Raw genomic sequence first — 19,793 nt, 5'->3', positions numbered from 1 at the left:
AGTGGAGTAAGAGAGAAATAGAGACATCACAGGGAGGCCAACATTTTGAGGCTGAATAACTGGAAGGACCCATATCACTGGAGCCCATTTCATAGATCCCTGTAACAGCGACACTATTGGGAGAATGAAACAAAGTAACCCATGCTGAACTCTCAGTACGAGGTTTGGTGAAAGGCTAAGTCCTCAACATACCGTGCTTTGCGAGAAGGGCTAGGGGCACCGGATGGCAGGGGCTGGCTGGCACGGGCAGTGTGGACACACCGGGGGACACTTTAGAGACAACTGTGGCAAAACGAGGCTGCAGCCAAGGCCGCGCGCGGTGGCTCACGCCTGTAGTCCTAGCACTCTGGGAGGCTGAGGTGGGAGGATCGTTTGAGCTCAGGAGTTTGAGAGCAACGTGAGCAAGAGCGAGACCCCGTCTCTACTACAAATAGAAAGAAATTAGGTGGACAACTAAAAATATACAGAAAAAATTAGCCGGGCATGGTGGTGCATGCCTGTAGTCCCAGCTACTCGGGAGGCTGAGGCAGGAGGACCGCTGGGAGCCCAGGAGTCTGAGGTTGCTGTGAGCGAGGCTGACGCCACAGCACTCTAGTCGGGGCAACAGAGTGAGACTCTGTCTCAGAAAAAAGAAAACAAAACAAAGCAAAAAAACAAAAAAATGAGGCTGTAGCAACGGAGGGAGGGCAGGACCTGAGAAAGCAAAGAATGCATACATGTATTGCTTGTGAATACACGTATGTGCAGTAAAAGAATACAAACATGAACACAGGAAGAATATACAATAATACACAACGTTTGGATGCCAGAGCGGAGGAGAAACGTGAATGAGATTAGGGAGCGTCACACATGAATTTGAGATCTAAGTATAACATTTAATTAAAAGGAAAATAGGCCGGGCGCGGTGGCTCACGCCTGTAATCCCAGCACTCTGGGAGGCCGAGGTGGGCGGATTGCTCGAGGTCAGGAGTTCAAAACCAGCCTGAGCAAGAGCAAGACCCCGTCTCTACTATAAATAGAAAGAAATTAATTGGCCAACTAACATATACAGAAAAAAATTAGCCGGGCATGGTGGCACATGCCTGTAGTCCCAGCTACTCGGGAGGCTGAGGCAGGAGGATCGCTTGAGGCCAGGAGTTTGAGGTTGCTGTGAGCTAGGCTGACGCCACGGCACTCACTCTAGCCTGGGCGACAAAGCGAGACTCTGTCTCAAAAAAAAAAATAAAAATAAAAATAAAAAAAGAAATAAAAGGAAAATATATTTACCCGAAGGAGCTGAAAATTTCTGTCCACGCAAAATCGTGCACGTGGATGTTGACGGCAGTTTTATTCATCATAGTCAAAACTTGGAAGCCACCAAGATGTCCTTTAGCAGGTGAGTGCACAGGTACGCCGTGGTGCATCTAGACGGTGGGACATCAGTCATGGCTAAAAGAAAGGAGCTGGCAAGCCATGAAAAAGACACGCAGGAAACTTAAGTGCACATTGCTGAGTGCAGGAAGCCAGTCTGCAAAGGCTGTGGGTTGTATCATTCCAGCTATGGGTGCTTCTGAACAGGCACAACTACAGGGACAGTAAATCGGTGCTTGTTAGGAGTTAGTGGGCAGGGAGGGCTTTGAGGGTCGTGGGACCACTCTGTGTGATCCCATAATGGTGGAGACATGTCATTGTACATTTGTCCAAACCCGGAGACTGTACGGCCTCCAGAGTGAACCCTAATGTGAACTCTGAACTCAGTGATAATGATATGTCAATATGTCAATGCCAGCTGTGACAATAATAATGGGGTGGGCTCTGTGTGTGGGGGTGAAGGTTGTATTTTGGAACTCTCTGTGCCTTCTGCTCAAGTTTGCTGTGAAGCTAAAACTGCTCTTAAAAAAAAAATGCATCTCTGATCATGAGGGAAATGCAAATCAAAACTGCAATGAGATATCACTTAACTCCAGAGAGAATGGCTTTGATCCAAAAGTCCCAAAGCAACGAATGCTGGCGTGGATGCGGAGAGATGGGAACACTCTTACACTCTTACATTTGCTGGTGGGACTGCAAATTAGTACAACCTCTATGGAGAGCAATATGGACATGCCTCAAAGAACTGAAAATAGAGCTACCATTTGATCCGCCAATCCCACTACTAGGCATCTACCCAAAAGGAAAAAAAAGTCACTCTATCATAAAGACACCTGCACTCGAATGTTTATAGCAGCGCAATTCACAATTGCAAAGATGTGGGAACATCCCAGGTGCCCGTCAGTACATGAGTGGATTGATAAAATGTGGCACGTGCATACCATGGAGTTTACTCAATCATAAAAAACGACGGTGATCTGGCACCTCTAGGATTTTCCTGGATGGAGCTAGAGGCCATTCTTTGAAGTGAAGTACCGCAAGAATGGAAAAGCAAGCGCCACATGTACTCACCAGCAAATTGGTCCTAACTAGGCCGGGCGCGGTGGCTCACGCCTGTAATCCCAGCACTCTGGGAGGCCGAGGCGGGCGGATTGCTCGAGGTCAGGAGTTCGAAACCACCCTGAGCAAGAGCGAGACCCCGTCTCTACTATAAATAGAAAGAAATTAATTGACCAACTAATATATATAGAAAAAATTAGCCGGGCATGGTGGCGCATGCCTGTAGTCCCAGCTACTCGGGAGGCTGAGGCAGGAGGATTGCTTGAGCCCAGGAGTTTGAGGTTGCTGTGAGCTAGGCTGACGCCACGGCACTCACTCTAGCCTGGGCGACAAAGTGAGACTCTGTCTCAAAAAAAAAAAAAAAAAATGGTCCTAACTGATCGACACTTAGGTGCACACATGGGAGTAACACCCATCGGGTGCCGGGCAGGCAGGTGGGAGGGGGGTGGAGGGGATGGGTACATTCACACCTAATGGGTGTGGTGGGCAGCGTCTAGGGCAGGCGTCCTCAAACCGTGGCCCTCCGGCCACATGTGGGTGTTTTTGCCTGTTTTTCTTACTTCAAAATGAGATATGTGCGGTGTGCATAGGAATTTGTTCATAGTTTTTTTTTTTAAACTATAGTCCGGCCCTCCAATGGTCCGAGGGACAGTGAACTGGCCCCTTGTTTAAAAAGTTTGAGGACCCCTGATCTAGGGAATGGGCTTGAAGCTCTGACTTGGGTGGTGCAAACATTTGCACCCCCATAATATTCTGAAATTTAAAAATAAAAAAAATAAAATAAAATCTGTCATTAATATAATTAAATAAAAGAGAGGGAGACAGGAAGGAAGGAAGAGGAGACTGGAGCCCCCAGACTGCACCGACAGAGGTGTCATGAAAGCCAAAGGGGGGGTCATGGGGTCCCCTCCTCAGCTCCCTAACAGGGCCTGGCGGTTCATCAAGGCAGTAGGGGGTGCCCCCAAGGAGTTTGCACATGACAGAGAACCTAATTCAGGGGTCAGCAAGCCGTGACCTGTGGGCTAAATCTAGGCTGTCACCTGCTTTTGTAAAGGAAGTGTTACTGCCGCATACACAGCCGTGGCTGTGCATTTACATGTCGTGTTCGGCTGCTTTTGCACTACGGTGGCCGAGTTGAGTAGCTGCAACTGAGAACACATATCCTGCACAGCTGAACATTTTTCTTACCTGGCCCTTGACAGGAAAAGCCCTAAATCAGAGGGGCTGACGCCATTCAAGGAATTTTTTGACTCGTGCAACAGAAATCATATATGGCTTGTAGGTATGGCTTGATTCGGCAGCTCCAACAGCGTCATGAAACGCTGGATGTCTCTCTATGATGGATTCTTTTTCAGGCTTCAGGCAACATCAGGAGCTCTCCCTGCCCCCCCCCCCCTTGCTCAGGGTGGAAAAGTAGCTGCAGTTGCTCCAGACCTCACAACCGTATCCCCAACCACCATGGGGGAGAGTAAGTCACTGTCCTGGAAGCTGGAGCTTAAGTTCTGGGATTCACACTTTCTCATTGGTCTGCACTGGGTCACGTGGTGATCTCTGAACCAACAGCCCTGGGCAAGGGGATGGGCTATGCTAATTAACTGGACCTGATTGTGGGATTGTGGCACCTCTCTCATTCCATGAAGGACGGGGGGATTTTGAGAATCATTCTGGGGTTCCTAAGACAAGTCTCGGGTTGATGACGGAGCCATCGCTGAGGGAGGAGGCTGGGGAGGGGAGTGAGCTTGAGTCAGCAGTGATGTCAGTCTTGGGCCTGCAAAGTTTGAGGTGCCCATTGTTGAATGAATGAACCAGTTTCCCCAGCAAAGAAACTGATGGTAATGGATGTGTGTGGTGGCTCACACCTGTGATCCCAACACTTTGGGAGGCTGAGGCAGGAGGCTCGCTTGAGACCAGCCTGGGCAACATAGAAAGACCCCCATCCCTACAAATAATTAAAAAGTTATCCAGGTGTGGTGGCGTGTACCTGTAGTCCCAGCTACTTGGGAGGCTGAGGTGGGAGGATCACTTGAGGCTAGGAGTTCAAGGTGGCAGTGAGCTGTGATCACACGACTGCACTCCAGCCTGGATGATAGAACAAAAGGTCCTGTCTCTAAAAAGGAAGAAATTGATGACAAAGAAAAGTTGCCTTTAGCTATTCTGAAAACTTGGCCCTGGGCTGGAAAAGAGGTCTAAACAGTCTTCTAGTTACTCCCAGGTTGGTTGTTTATTTATTCAATAAATATTGGGCACCACTGCATGCCACCATGTGATGTTCAGGCTCCAGAGGTAACTCAACCCCAGGCTGTGCCTTCGTCCTGTGGAAGAGACAGAGCTGGTCACAGACTTTGTGGTCAGGCCCGGGGCAGGGAGGGACTCTATTCTAAGGGAGGCTGCAGTCAGGGGAGAGTAAGGACTCTGCCTGGCTGAATGATTTGGGGGCAGCTTCCTGGATGAAGAGATACTGGAGACGGGTCTTGAAGGATGTGTAGGAGTTCACCAGGCAGATGTGAGAGAAACTTGCAGCCCAAACACCAGTCGTTGTTCATCTCTATGCATGTAATGACTGGAAGAATTTGCAACAGGAGTGGAGGGTCACCGATCCTCTGAGGATCAGAGAGATCACAGCTGGCTCTGGCCCTAAGGGTGGACTGCAGGAGGACAGCAATAACTAGTGTAATAACAAGCCATTTCAGTGACCTAACACAGTAAAAACTCATTGTTTGTTGTCCACATAACAGTCCAATCTGTGTGTTCCTGGTTCTGGGTGGGGGAGCGTCTCCCCACAGGGTGATTCAGGGACCCAGGCTGTTTTCGATTGTACTTTTGCCATGCGTAGAGTCTCAGCCTGCAGAGAATGGGGGAGAAAGAGGGTATGGAGAAGTCATTCCTACTTATTAACTATATCACCCTGAAAGGGATGCATGTGACAAATGTTCCTATTCTATTGGCCAGAACTAGTCACATGACCACAGGACCACACCCACATGCAAGAGGGGATGGGAAATGTAGTCCTTTTCTGGGCATCCATTGTCCAGCTACAATTCCATATTATGGAGGAGAAGGCATGATTGTGGTGGGTTGTCAGTGGCCTCTGCCACAGGTGGGCAACAGGAATAGAACTGAGGCCTGGGAGGCAGGAGAGACACTCAGTTTGCTTTGTGCCCTTGAGTAAACCCTTCTTCCTCTCTGGGTTTCTCCTGCTCTCTGGGTGATGAAGGTTGGAAACTGGTTGATATCTGAGGTCTTTTCCAGTTTCAGAAATGTATGCATTAGTGAATACTCTTGGGCTTCCTGGCTGGAGCTAAGATGATGATGGTGATTATGAGAATAGTGGTGATGGTGATGGTGATGAAGATGATGGTGATGATTATGATGATGATGATAGTACTAATGATGGTGATGGTGGTGGTGGTGATGATGGTGGTGGTGTTGGGGATGGTGATGAAGATGATGGTATGATGGTGGTGATGCTGATGATAGTGATGATGGTGATGATGATGGTGGTGATGATGGTGGTGTTGGGGATGGTGATGAAGATGATGGTATGATGGTGATGATGATGGTGGTGTTGGGGATGGTGATGAAGATGATGGTATGATGGTGGTGCTGCTGATGATAGTGATGATGATGGTGATGGTGATGATGGTGATGATGATGGTGGTGATGGTGGTGGTGTTGGGGATGGTGATGAAGATGATGGTATGATGGTGGTGATGATGGTGATGGTGATGGGGATGGTGATGAAGATGATGGCATGATGGTGGTGGTGATGCTGATGATAGTGATCATGATGGTGGTGATGATGGTGATGATGACTGTGATGGTGATGGTGATATTGATGATGGTGATGATGATAATGATAATTGCCATCTATTGAAATGTCAAGCTCTTACAACAACATGACACCATAGGCAAAAACTCTCTATACTGGTTTATTTGTCTTTATCCTTATATTACCTGTTTTTTTTTTTTTTTTTGTTTTTTGAGACAGTCTCGCTTTGTTGCCCAGGCTAGAGTGAGTGCCGTGGCGTCAGCCTAGCTCACAGCAACCTCAAACTCCTGGGCTCAAGCGATCCTGCCTCAGCCTCCCGAGTAGCTGGGACTACAGGCATGCGCCACCATGCCCGGCTCATTTTTTCTATATATATTAGTTGGCCAATTAATTTCTTTCTATTTATAGTAGAGACGGGGTCTCACTCTTGCTCAGGCTGGTTTTGAACTCCTGACCTCGAGCAATCTGCCCGCCTCGGCCTCCCAGAGTGCTAGGATTACAGGCGTGAGCCTCCGCGCCCGGCCTATATTACCTGTTTATTGCCGAGTAACCCATTGGGGGCTACATCTTGGAGGCTGGCTACTACAAGTGCATTGTCTTAATTATTGTCGATTTATGATACATCTTGATATCTGGTAGGACTCATATCCACACTTTATTTTCCCTTTGTAGGGGTGTCTTGGCTGTTCAGAATTATGTGCTTTTTGATATAAGTCTTAGGATTCGTGTGTTAACTTCAATGAAAAACCATTTGGAGGTTTTAATTACAATTGCATTGAATCTATAGTTCAATTTTGGAGAGAGTTGAGAGCTTTAAAATACTGAGTCTTCCTAGAAAAGAAAGAGAAAAGGAAGAGAAAATAGTGGCGGAATACTTTCTATTCTATTTAGGTCTTCTTTCATGTCTTTTGATAAAATTTTATAATTTTCTTCATGAGTGATTCGCACAGCTTTTTGTTTGATTTGTTAGATGTTACTAGCTTTATATGCTGGTTAGTTGTACATCTTTTAGCCTATGGTAAATAAATGGTGCCCTTTTATTTATTTTTTTTTTTGAGACAAGCATCTCACTCTTTTGCCCAGGCTAGAGTGAGTGCCGTGGCATCAGCCTAGCTCACGGCAACCTCAAACTCCTGGACTCAAGCGATCCTCCTGCCTCGGCCTCCCGAGTACCTGGGACTACAGGCATGCGCCACCTAATTTTTGCGCCCGGCTAATTTTTTCTCTATATATTTTTAGTTGGCCAATCAATTTCTTTCTATTTTTAGTAGAGACGGGGGTCTCGCTCTTGCTCAGGCTGGTCTCGAACTCCTGACCTTGAGCGATCCTCCCACCTTGGCCTCCCAGGGTGCTAGGATTACAGGCGTGAGCCACCGTGCCTGGCCTAATGGTGCCTTTTAAAAATCGAAGTCTGATCTCCCTGCAGCGAAATGCTAAATTCTTCAGTGTGCCATTCAGTTAGTTCTACCAACTGCATACGCTTGTGCAATCCACATGCTTATCAAGACACTGAACATTTCCATCACTTGTGGCCTCTCTGAGTCAATCTCTATCTTCCCTTCTGCCCCAGAAGCAACCACTGTCGTGATTTCTATCACTCTAGGTTAGTTTTGCTTGTTCTCAGATTTCACAACGTTACCTTTTCTTTTTTAATGTTTTTAAAGGTAACGTTTTCTGAGCAATTGTTGCTGACCTACCGACACACAGTGGACTCTGTGTATTGGTTTTGTATTCTGCAACACTGCCAGATAATTTTTATGAATCACAGCGATTTATCTGGATAGTCTTTGGGGCTTTGTAGGTCAATGATTGTTTCTTCTGCAAAACTGGCCACTAGTATTTCTTTCTTTCCTTTTTTTTCTTTGTCTTGTCTTGCATTGCCAGCTGAGATCTTCAAAACAATGTTGAATAGAAATTGTGACAGCCAGCATCCTTGCCTTTGTTCTGATTTCAAAGGAAATCTTTTCAACATGTTGTTATTAAGTAACATATTTTGCTCTGTGTTTTTTGCAGGTGTTTTTTTTTTTTATCAACTTACAGAATTTCCCTTCCATCCTTACTTAGCTGAGAATTATTTTTGTCTCTTCTTTCTTTCTTTCTTTCTTTCTTTCTTTCTTTCTTTCTTTCTTTCTTTCTTTCTTTCTTTCTTTCTTTCTTTCTTCTTTCTTTCTTTCTTTCTTTCTTTCTTTCTTTCTTTCTTTCTTTCCTTTCTTTTCTTTTCTTTTTTTATCACTAATGAATGTTGCATTGCTCCTCTGTCATTTACGTGTCTCTGTTGCAAATTTCTCTTTTTGACAGAGAGGACAGTCTTGGGTCAAAGCCCTGGCCAAGCCACTGAATCTAGCTATAATTAAGTCACATTGTTTCAATCCTATTTGTTTTATAGTTGCTTCTTTTTTTAAAAACATTTTTTTAATTTTAGGGCATTATGGGGGTACAAGTGTTAAGGTTACATATATTGCCCATGCCCCCCCTTCACCCTGGAGTAAGAGCTTTAAGCATGTCCATCCCCCAAACGTTGTACATCTTACTCGTTGTGGTTGTATGCACCCATCCCCTCCTCCCCCCTCCCACCCTCTTGACACCCGATAAATGTTATTCTTATGTGTCCACTTAGGTGTTGATCCATTAATACCAATTTGCTGGTGAGTACATGTGGTGCTGGTTTTTCCATTCTTGAGATACTTCACTTAGTAGAATGGGTTCCAGCTCTATCCAGGAATATACAAGAGGTGCTAGATCACCATTGTTTCTTAAAGCTGAGTAGAACTCCATGGTGTACATATACCACATTTTATTAATCCACTCATCAATTAATGGGCACTTGGGCTATTTCCACAGCTTTGCAATTGTGAATTGTGCTGCTATAAACATTCGAGTGCAGGTGTCTTTTTCACAAAGTGACCTTTGACTTTCATAAAGTGATCTTTTGGGTAGATGCCCAGTAGTGGGATTGCTGGATCAAATGGAAAGAAAAGTTGCTTCTGCTTGTAGCAAATGGTCTTAGTTTCTTTTTGTAGTGGGAAGTAACGTTCTCTTCTTAAATACGTTTATGCAAGTTCACGTGAATTTAAAAAGTTCATGCTCCATATATAATGGGTCAGCTAGACTGTGGATGTGGCCGTAATTGAGAAGATACAGTGTGAAGATGGAAGAGGAACACCCATACGACAAACACCGGGGATCGCGTCATTTCGTACGGGCAGCCGTGGCGTAGCGATTACATTCAGGCTCCAAAGCCACCCGAGTCTGCGTCCTGGCTGTGTGTCCCTGCCACAGTTTCCTGAACTGTGAAATGAGTACTTACCTTGCAGGGTGGTCGCAAAGATGCCACGTTCTCTCTGCATGGTGCCGGGAACTGAGCCCAGGGCAGGCGGGTGCTCATGTCCGCTACGTGTAGGGGGAGCATTTGGGGTTCGGAGACTTGGGCCCTAGATTCACGTCGTCTTGCAGCTCAGCCCCTCTACTGACTTACTCTTGCTATTAATAATCTTGGGGCCGGGCGCGGTGGCTCACGCCTGTAATCCTAGCACTCTGGGAGGCTGAGGCGGGAGGATTGCTCGAGGTCAAGAGTTCGAAACCAGCCTGAGCAAGAGCGAGACCCCGTCTCTACTATAAATAGAAAGAAATTAATTGGCCAACTAATATATATAGAAAAAATTAGCCGGGCATGGTGGCGCATGCCTATAGTCCCAGCTACTCGAGAGGCTGAGGCAGGAGGATTGCTTGAGCCCAGGAGTTTGAGGTTGCTGTGAGCTAGGCTGACATCACGGCACTCACTCTAGCCTGGGCAACAAAATGAGACTCTGTCTCAAAAAAAAAAAAAAAAAAAAAAAATCTTGGGCAGCTTTCGTTCCCAATGGGAGCCTGCTTTCTCGTAGGCAAAATGGACATCAATACAGCATAGTCGTGAGTGTGGAATTCATCTGGGGGCCCAGCCACAGGTAGTAGGCATTCAAGAAATGCAAAGAATGTCACGGTCAAGGCGCAGAGCAGGAGTTAGCTATTATATCAGAATCATCTGGAGAGGTTGTTCAAATGCACATTCCCAGGCGCCACTGTGATCCATTCGCTTGACAGATATACGTGGAGGGTCTTCTCCATGCCAGGCACAGTTGTAGGCTCCAGGCATCGGCCAAAGAACCAGATGATGGCCCTGCCTTCCTCAAACTGACATTTTATTTGGGGGAAAAGAATGGTAAACAGAACACATGAAGCACAGGAGTGGGGGTACAAAATGCCAGAGTCGGGGTGTGATTTTATGTAGGGTGGTCCGAGGAGGTCTCACCGAAGTGAACTTTGAGCAAAGGCAAAGAAGGTAGCAGGGAATCTTGTGGACAACAAGGTGTATTCGCCTGCTTGGGCTGCCATTAACAAAATAGTACATCTCATAATAAATGCTCCCGTCAGTCTCCCTTCCCTCCCTTTCCTCCCTCTCTCCCCCTCACTCACTCTATTCTAGCCACACCAGCCCCCTTGCTGTTCCTCCAATGCACCAAACGCGATCCTGCCCCAGGGCCTTTGCACAAGCTGTTCCCTCTTCTTGGAATACATTTTCTCTTGTGTTAGGGGTTGAACTGTGGGCCTCCAAAACTTAAATGCTGTAGTTGTAACTTCCAGTGCCTCTGAATGTAGCTGTATTTGGAGATAGGGTTGTTACAGAGGCACTTAAGTTAAAATGAGGTCATTAGGGTGGGCCTTAACCCGACATGACTGGTGTCCTTAAAAGAAGAGGACACGAGGACACAGGCAGGCGCAGACAGAAGGAAGACCACGTTAGGGCTCAGGGAGAAGGTGGCCCATCTGCTTTGCCAAGGAGAGAGACCCCCAGAAGAAACAAACCCTGGCAGCACCCTGACCTTGGACTTCTTGTCTCCAAGACTCTTCTGGACATTTCTTCCCTATGAATGGAATCATACAGTATGTGGTCTTTTGGCTCCTGAAACCCAAGAGTTCAGGGATATTTCATACACATGAAATTATATACTATGTGGACTTTTGTGTCTGGCTTTTTTTTTTTTTTTTTTATCTTAGCAGACTGTTTTTGAGGGTCATCCACATTGTAGCATGTGTTGGCGTTTCATTCCTTGTTGTGGCAGAATAACATTCCGTGGCGTGGATAGAGCACATTTGTTTGCCTGTTTGTGATTCATTTTATGTTTGGTCAACTTGACCTCAATAAAAAAAAAAAAAAGAATCATGGGGTACATGTGGGCTTCAGGCACGGCTTGATCTTTACGAGAAGAGAGTGTAGTTTCGTGGAGGGGGCTTTGCGCTTGCATTTCCCCCTCCACGCCAAGCTGCCTAGGGCTCAGTTTATCCTCTGCCCTTTCCGCCCCTCCCTCCCCCTCACTTCTCTCTCCTTCCACAGTTCCTTTGCCTCAAGAACATTCGGACCTTCCTGTCCACCTGCTGTGAGAAGTTTGGGCTCAAGCGGAGCGAGCTCTTTGAGGCTTTCGACCTCTTCGATGTGCAGGATTTCGGGAAGGTGAGCCAGGCACCTAGAGCCCAAAGGCTGGGTTTCGATTCATTTGCGCATTAGTGTCTACACTGGACAAGCCTAGGGCTGTCAGGAGACGGGCAGATGAGCCAGAACCAACCATCACACAGGGTGCAAATGGCACTGGCTTGGAACACATGGGACTGGGTTTGAGTCTCTGCCCCACCCATCGCTGTGTGACCTTGGGTACGTGGCTGTGCCTCTCTGAGCCCTGGGTTCGTCATCTGTAACATGGGAATACTGTCGTCCCGTCCTCTCTGAATGGCGGGCGAGGATCAGATAGAGGACGGGGAGCTTGATTAAGGGGACATGGCGTTGGGGGTGGGGGGAGAGGGTGGGCAGGTAGAGCTAATCCTGAGTTAGGCTCCACCAGGCGTGGGGGCCGGCCTCAAGGTCTAGCCTCGGACCGTCGGGGTCGAGGCTGAGTTCTGCCGCGGGAGTAGGTAAGGGCTTGCTGAGCAGCTGCGGTCCCTGTCGCAGGTCATCTACACCCTGTCCGCTCTGTCCTGGACGCCGATTGCCCAGAACAAGGGGATCATGTGAGTAGCCCCCTGGGCTTTGGGGCGTCCGGCCCCAGTCCCCGGCTTCCTCGAAGCCCTCCTCCCGCCAGCCCCCAGGCCCTGGCCCACACCTTCTGCCCCCCTCCCGCAGGCCCTTCCCCACTGAGGAGGACAACGTGGGTGACGACGACATCTACAGCGGCCTGTCCGACCAGATCGAGTGAGTGTTGGGGTCCGCAGGACGCCTTGGAGCACGATCTTGGGGGGGGGCGGACTGGGGGAGGGGACATGGCCCTTCCCTGGGGTCGGAGGGGATCTTGACCTGGGGGGCTCCGGGCGATGCGGTGGCCCCGCCTGACTCCGCGTCCTGCAGCGACACGGTGGAGGACGACGAGGACCTGTACGACTGCGTGGAGAACGAGGAGGCCGAAGGCGACGAGATCTACGAGGACCTCATGCGCTCCGAGCCGGTGCCCATGCCGGTGTGTGGGGCGGAGCGGCGGGCCTGGGCAGGTGGGGGGTGGGGGGCGCAGGGTCACGGGGGGGGCAGCTCCGGGGACCCCCCTCCCCCAACACCAGCCTGCCCTTCCCGCCTGTCCATCAGCCCAAGATGACAGAGTACGACAAGCGGTGCTGCTGCCTGCGGGAGATCCAGCAGACGGAGGAGAAGTACACGGACACGCTGGGCTCCATCCAGCAGGTGCGAGCCCCGCCCCGCCCGCCCGCCCGCACGGCGCATGCGCGGGCGCTGGGCCGGCAGGTGCGCGTCCACCTGTCTGGCCGCCTCTGCGGCCGCGCCAAGGCCTCTCCTTGTCCCGCTGCTTTGTGTTCCTCCGACTTTTCCTCCTGTCTGTCTGTCTGTCTGCCTCTGCTATTGCCTCTCTTACGTTCTCCCTATTGAATCTCATTCCTCCGTCTATTTCTTCTAAAAACAGCCTTATGAAGATTTAATGAACGTAACGTAATGTTTAAGAGATGGGGTCTCGCTCTGTCACCCAGGCTGGAGTGTGCCCATAGCTCCCTGCAGCCTCGACCCCCCTCAGCCTCCCGAGTAGCTGGGACTACAGGTGCACGCCACTGTGCCTGGCTAATTTTACATTTTTTTTTTTTAATAGAGATGGGGTCTTGCTATGTTGCCCAGGCTGGTCTTGAACTCCTGGGCTCAAGTAAATCTCCTGCCTCGGCCTCCCAAAGTGCTGGGATTACAGGCGTGAGCCACTGTGCCTGGCCTCCTGTACAAGTTTTTATGTGGGCATTCTACATCTCTTTCCTTCTCTCTGTCTCTTTCTCTGTCTCTGTCTCCTTGTCTCTGTCTTTCTCTCTGTGTCTCTCTGTTTTTGTTTATCTCTTGCTGTCTCTGTCTCCTTGTCCCTGTCTCTCTGGGGCCAGGCTGGAGAGAGGGGGTCTCATGTTCTTTCCTTCTCTCTCTGGTCTCACAGCACTTCCTGAAGCCCCTGCAACGGTTCCTCAAACCCCAAGACATCGAGATTATCTTTATCAACATTGAGGTGAGCCGGCCTTTGCCAGAGGGGGTGGTCTGCCGGGCCCTTCTGTCCCTGGGCCGTGGGAATTGGGAGCTGAGCAGCGCGGGCTGGGTGGAGGGCCCTCCCCAGGCTCTGGTCCCAGCTCTGGCCCTTCCCTGCGAGTAGGACCTGCTTCGTGTGCACACGCACTTCCTAAAGGAGATGAAGGAGGCCCTGGCCAGCCCTGGCGCGTCCAGCCTCTACCAAGTCTTCATCAAATACAAGGAGAGGTGAGCCTGGCGGGAGGGCTCACTGCCCTGCCCGGGCTGGTCATCTGGGAGACCTCACCCTCAGAGACCACTGGACAGGGACGACTTTTGGCTGTGTGCTCATGGCCGCGGGGGCTGCCCACCTCTGATTCCGTTCCCAGCTCTGCTGTGTGGCGCTGGGTAGCCACGCAACCTCTCTGTGCTTTAGTGTGGTACAGGAACGCACCTCCTAGGGTTGCGAGGGTTGAATCAATGGATGCATAAAGCGCTTAGCACGGGGGATGGCATACAGTAGGTGCTCAGTAAGTGTTTGTTAAATAAACAAGCGGCGGGAAGAGGTGGTATGATGTGCCAGGCACTGTGGCAGGAACTTATGTGTTACCTCGTTTAACGGTGCGATGACCTCTTGTGGGAGGTGCTGTTGTCATGCCCATTTCACAGATGGGGAGGGCGAGACCCAGGGTCAAGATGGAGGCCAGGACCGACACCTAGATCTGCCTGACCTTGGTGCTGGCCAACCTCACCTGGCGGTCTGTCCTCTTCCTGTAGGTTCCTCATCTACGGCCGCTACTGCAGCCAGGTGGAGTCGGCCAGCAAGCACCTGGACCAGGTCGCTACAGCCCGGGAGGATGTGCAGATGAAGCTGGAGGTGGGGGCCCGGCCACCTCTGCGGGGGGCTCTCCCGCTCCTCCCCAGGCCCGAGGGGCAGCGGGGAGGGGACCGGGTTGCAGATGGCTCCCCTTTCTGCTGCAGCCCAGCCAGGGGTCCACGCAAGGGCTGGGCAGTGTGGGGAGGGAGGTACCGGCCAGCCGGGTGGAGGAGATGGAGCAGAAGGGAACTGGGCCGGCCTCCAGTCTGGGCTCACATCCTGGCCCTAAACAGAGCTCTGCGGCCCCCCAGACCGAACCCCGGCCCCAGGCTGAGCCCCGGCACCCATCGTGCCCCAGGCCGTGCTGAACTCCAACTTCATACTGAGCCCCGATCCCACCACCAACCCCTGATCCCAGGCTGAGCCCTGATCTGGAACTGAACCCCAACCTTGGGTCCCTGCGTCCAGCGGAAACACAGACGCGGCATTTGCCAGCCTCCTCCCAGCAGTTGTTAAACTGCCCCTCACCTCATGGCATCCTTTTTGCTCATCTTTTGGGGGCTCTAGAAAAATCCACACAGCTCTGGGGGTGGAGCGCTGCCCATGTATCTATTCAGATCTGCCCTGCTACCGGCTCATCCCCAGCACCTGCTTCCACCTGGTCTTGATGCCTGTGTTCTCTGACACCCCCCAGGAATGTTCTCAGCGAGCGAACAACGGGAGGTTCACCCTGCGCGATCTGCTGATGGTCCCCATGCAGCGGGTACTCAAGTACCACCTGCTTCTCCAGGTGCTGGGCACGCCCCGGGCGTGGGCCTGGGCTGTCCCCTCTCGGGTGTCTGTAAGGGCGGGGCGGGGCAGGCTGGCTGCTGGGGGCTCTAGGACCCTCTGGGAGGGGTCATTTGGGTCATGTCCCAGCCCCCCGAGACGGCAGGGTGAGGGTTAGGGTTAGGGGAAGCTAGCATTGTTCGGAAGGCCCCCTGCCAGAGAAGGGGGGGCCCAGGTGACGTCTGACTCCTCCGGGTCACGCAGGAGCTGGTGAAACACACGCAGGACGCGATGGAGAAGGAGAACCTGCGACTGTCCCTGGACGCCATGAGGGTGAGTGCGCTGCGGGTGACAGTCGCCCTCTCTAAGCCTGCTGGTCGGGGCTGACCTTCCACCCCGGGTCCAGGCAGGAGGCTGGGCGGGGTGCTGGGGTGGGGCCAGGCTCACCTCTGTCGCACGCCCAGGACCTGGCGCAGTGCGTGAACGAGGTCAAGAGGGACAACGAGACGCTGCGGCAGATCACCAACTTCCAGCTGTCCATTGAGAACCTGGTGAGGCGGGCGGCTGGCTGGGCCCGGGGCGTGGCCGCACGGGACGGGGAGGGCGTGCCTGGTCCCCTCTCGGCGGGCGACCGCTTGCCAGACGCCCTGCATGCTGTCTAGGACCAGTCTCTGGCCCACTACGGCCGGCCCAAGATCGACGGGGAGCTCAAGATCACCTCGGTGGAACGGCGCTCCAAGATGGACAGGTGGGTGGGGTGGGACTAAGCTCCTAGATAGACAGGTGGGTGGGGCCAACGTGAGTCTGGGGGTGGAGCCTGGGTGGGGTGGGACTAAGCTCCTAGAAAGACAGGTGGGTGGGGCCAACGTGAGTCTGGGGGTGGAGCCTGGGTGGGGTGGGACTAAGCTCCTAGAAAGACAGGTGGGTGGGGCCAACGTGAGTCTGGGGGTGGAGCCTGGGTGGGGTGGGGCTAAACTCCTAGATAGACAGGTGGGTGGGGCCAACGTGGGTCCGGGGGAGGAGCCTGGGTGGGGGTGGGACCAGGCTCCTAAATAGACAAGTGGGCGGAGCCAACAGAGATCTGGGGGTGGAGCCTGGTCAGGGGCGGGGCCAGGCTCCTAGATGGACAGGTGGGTGGAGCTAACACAAATCAGGTGAAACACTGTGGGGCCCAGCCAGGTTCCTAGATAGACTTGTGGGCGGAGTCAACGTGGATTTGGGGAGGAGCCTTGGTGTGATTTTTAGATTGGTGGGTGGGCCCATCCAAACAAGGGGGTGGAGCCGGAGCCTTGCTGGACAGGCCGGGCAGGGCCAGGGTGGATGTGTAGGTTGGAGCTAAGACCAGCAGGTGGTGGGGCCGACACGGATCCACGTGGGTGAGGTTTCTACGGACAGGCGGGCACGGCCAAGTTGGCCAAGGAGGAGAAGGGCAAGGTGGGGCCAGGAAGGTGGAGGGAACGGGGCAGAGGTTTGGGGACAGCTGGGAGGAGCCAGACAGAGGCACCGCACCCATCCGCTCCCAGGTACGCCTTCCTGCTCGACAAAGCCCTGCTCATCTGTAAGCGCCGGGGCGACTCCTACGACCTCAAGGACTTTGTGAACCTGCACAGTTTCCAGGTTCGGGATGACTCCTCCGGAGAGAAAGACAACAAAAAGGTGGGGGAGTGACGCTAGGACTGGGGGCGGCGGCGAGCAGGGCGGCTTGGGGCTCTCCACTCGGACGCATGGGTGTCTTTGTGAGCACATGGGCGCGTGTGATAATGAAGCCACTCGCAGGCGTTTAAGTGAGCAGCTACTTTATCCTGGGCACTTTTCTAGGCACTAGGAGAAAAATGGAAAACAAAGCAGACGTGGTCCCCTCTTGTATGGTACTTACTTTCTCATGGGATGCATTCTACAAAGAACATAAAACAGGGGTGTGACCCTGGTGAGCCAGGGTGGGGTGGGGGTGGGGGCTGTCTTACCCCCACTGGCCAGGACCGTTCTCTGTGAGCTGAGGCTTCCCTCCCTCTTGGCATCCCACTTCCTTCCACTCTTTCTCCTTCTTGCTCTTTTCCTGTCCCTGTCGTCCTCCTGGAGGTCCCCCCTGTGTCCTGGTCTGCTGCTTCCCTGTTTCTCAGCCCCCGTGTCCCCCACGGGAGGGGCTGACCGCTTTCTCGTAGTTGCCTGTTGATGGGCGCGTCTCCCCCTCCAGGCTGCAGCCCTGGGGACAGTGTGCCCTGCTACGTCCCAGCTCCTAGCAAGGTGCCTGTCTCTCAGCAGGCGCTCAGCAAACGTTTGTTGAGTAGACAAATGGATGAATGACACGCCGTGTCTGTTGTGCGTTCTGCGAAGGTGCCAGGGGCGGAGAGACTGTTATGGCCGGACCCTGGGCTCCCTGCAGGGGGAGCGGTCGGTGAGTCTGAGCTCTGCTTCCCTGCAGTGGAGCCACATGTTTCTCCTGATCGAGGACCAAGGTGCCCAGGGCTATGAGCTGTTCTTCAAGACTCGAGAACTGAAGAAGAAGTGGATGGAGCAGTTTGAGATGGCCATGTGAGTCCTTCCCTCCCTCTTTCTGTCCTCAGAGGGCTCTGTCTCGTGGGGCTAGGGGCTCGGAGGCAGGCCTGTGCTCTAGTCTCCCTAGAGCATGTCTGCCCTGACATGCCATGGGACCACTCTGAACCTCAGCTTCCTTATCTGAGAAATGGGAGGGTCAGGCTCAAGGCTGTCTGCAACTGAGGAATTGTGAGGTTTTGTGCAAACTTCAGCCACCAGCCTGCTGTTTTCTCTTCCTCCTCCTCCTCCTCCTCCATTTCTATCTTTTTATTTTTATTTATTTATTTTTGAGACAGAGTCTCGCTTTGTTGCCCAGGCTAGAGTGAGTGCCGTGGCGTCAGCCTAGCTCACAGCAACCTCAGACTCCTGGGCTCAAGCGATCCTCCTGCCTCAGCCTCCCGAGTAGCTGGGACTACAGGCATGCGCCACCATGCCCGGCTAATATTTTTTTCTCTATATATTAGTTGGCCAATTAATTTCTTTCTATTTATAGTAGAGACGGGGTCTTGCTCTTGCTCAGGCTGGTCTGGAACTCCTGGCCTCGAGCGATCCTGCCGCCTCGGCCTCCCAGAGAGCTAGGATTACAGGCATGAGCCACCGCGCCCGGCCTCCATCTTTTTATATTGAGGTGAAATTCACATAACAAAAAACCAACCATATGAAAGCGTACAGTTTTGTGGCATTTCATACATTTACATTGCTGTGCAACCCCCAGCTCTATCTAGTTCCAAAACCTTTTTCGCCACCCCCAAAGGAAACTTTACACCCATTAAACAGTCACTCCCCGATTCCCCCCGTCCCAGCCCCTGGACCCTATTACTACTCATCTTTCTCTCTGGGCCGGTGCTGAGAGCAGCGTTATTCACAATAGCCAGAGGGCGGAGACAGCCCAAATGTTGATCGGTGGGTGAATGGACCAACAAAGTGTGCTCTATCAGCCCACGGAATAGTATGCAGCTCTGAAAAGGGATGAAATATCGGCCCTGTCTTGTTCCATTCCCCTCGCCAGCTCCAACATCTACCCTGAGAACGCCACCGCCAACGGGCACGACTTCCAGATGTTCTCCTTCGAAGAGACCACGTCCTGCAAGGCTTGCCAGATGCTGCTGAGGTGGGCGGCAGGGAGGATGGGCCTGGATCCTGGGCGTGGTCAGCCCTTCCTGTCCCAGAGGAGCCCCCCCCAGTCATTGGTCCCCTAGATTTGGAGGTGGGGGAGCCCTCCTTCGACTTTCTCCATCGCTCTCTGGCTCAAAAGAGAACCCAAGGGGGCAGCGTGGCTGTCCTGGCCCTCGAGGATGACTTTTCCTTCTCTCTGCCCTGCACCCCAGGGGCACCTTCTACCAGGGCTACCGCTGCCATCGGTGCCGGGCGCCTGCGCACAAGGAGTGTCTGGGGAGGGTGCCTCCGTGTGGCCGGCACGGACAAGGTAGCATGGGGACCGGGGCAGGGTGGGGGGCGGGCTTGGGTCTCCGTGGGGCATTCCCCATGCTGACTGCTCCTTTTTCCCTCCCGTAGATTTCTCAGGGACTATGAAGAAGGTAAGAGCCCACCCCCACCCCCACGCACACTTCCGTGCACGGGGAGTCTGGAAGGCCAGGCGGGGAGCACCCAGGGGACCCCCGCAGCGGGCGTGGCCCCGTGTTGGATGAGAGGACAGGGATGAGCACAGGTAGCCACGGTGCTCTCTTGGTCTCTCCTGCCAGGACAAACTGCACCGAAGGGCTCAGGACAAAAAGAGGAATGACCTGGGTGAGTCAGCAGGGGGCGCTGTGTGTGGGTGGGGGGGGAGGGGGGGACCGATCTGCTCCAGGGACAGATCTCCATCACCATAGTAGCGCCCACGTAAGGTCCCGCTTATAACGCGGCCATCCGTGTGTCCCAGGACCAGAAACTCGAAAGCAGTTTAAACAGAACCGACTCAACTTCATTCCCTGCTTTGCTCAAGCACCATCAAGGGAATGCATGGGGCGTAGCAATACTGGGGTCCTTTT

The 19,793-nt window shown here is 52.3% G+C and overlaps 1 protein-coding gene across 2 annotated transcripts in view; it reads left to right on the top strand.

Annotated features, from left to right (window-relative positions):
* The window catches only part of VAV1 (vav guanine nucleotide exchange factor 1), a 54,126-nt gene that overhangs the window by 17,962 nt on the left and 16,371 nt on the right, over positions 1-19,793 (top strand). For both annotated transcript variants that reach the window (XM_012761722.3, XM_012761721.2), the window contains exons 2-19: positions 11,550-11,666; positions 12,159-12,217; positions 12,330-12,398; positions 12,552-12,660; positions 12,783-12,878; positions 13,618-13,686; positions 13,828-13,931; positions 14,460-14,559; positions 15,194-15,289; positions 15,532-15,600; positions 15,732-15,818; positions 15,930-16,015; positions 16,791-16,923; positions 17,690-17,799; positions 18,812-18,913; positions 19,131-19,228; positions 19,318-19,340; positions 19,506-19,551. In XM_012761722.3, the coding sequence (XP_012617176.2) occupies positions 11,550-11,666; positions 12,159-12,217; positions 12,330-12,398; positions 12,552-12,660; positions 12,783-12,878; positions 13,618-13,686; positions 13,828-13,931; positions 14,460-14,559; positions 15,194-15,289; positions 15,532-15,600; positions 15,732-15,818; positions 15,930-16,015; positions 16,791-16,923; positions 17,690-17,799; positions 18,812-18,913; positions 19,131-19,228; positions 19,318-19,340; positions 19,506-19,551 (1,573 nt within the window). The remainder of the gene's footprint in view (positions 1-11,549; positions 11,667-12,158; positions 12,218-12,329; positions 12,399-12,551; positions 12,661-12,782; positions 12,879-13,617; positions 13,687-13,827; positions 13,932-14,459; positions 14,560-15,193; positions 15,290-15,531; positions 15,601-15,731; positions 15,819-15,929; positions 16,016-16,790; positions 16,924-17,689; positions 17,800-18,811; positions 18,914-19,130; positions 19,229-19,317; positions 19,341-19,505; positions 19,552-19,793) is intronic.

This window comes from Microcebus murinus, chromosome 27, assembly GCF_040939455.1.
Source record: "Microcebus murinus isolate Inina chromosome 27, M.murinus_Inina_mat1.0, whole genome shotgun sequence".
Lineage (NCBI taxonomy): Eukaryota > Metazoa > Chordata > Mammalia > Primates > Cheirogaleidae > Microcebus > Microcebus murinus.
This window is presented reverse-complemented; position numbering and strand designations above follow the sequence as displayed.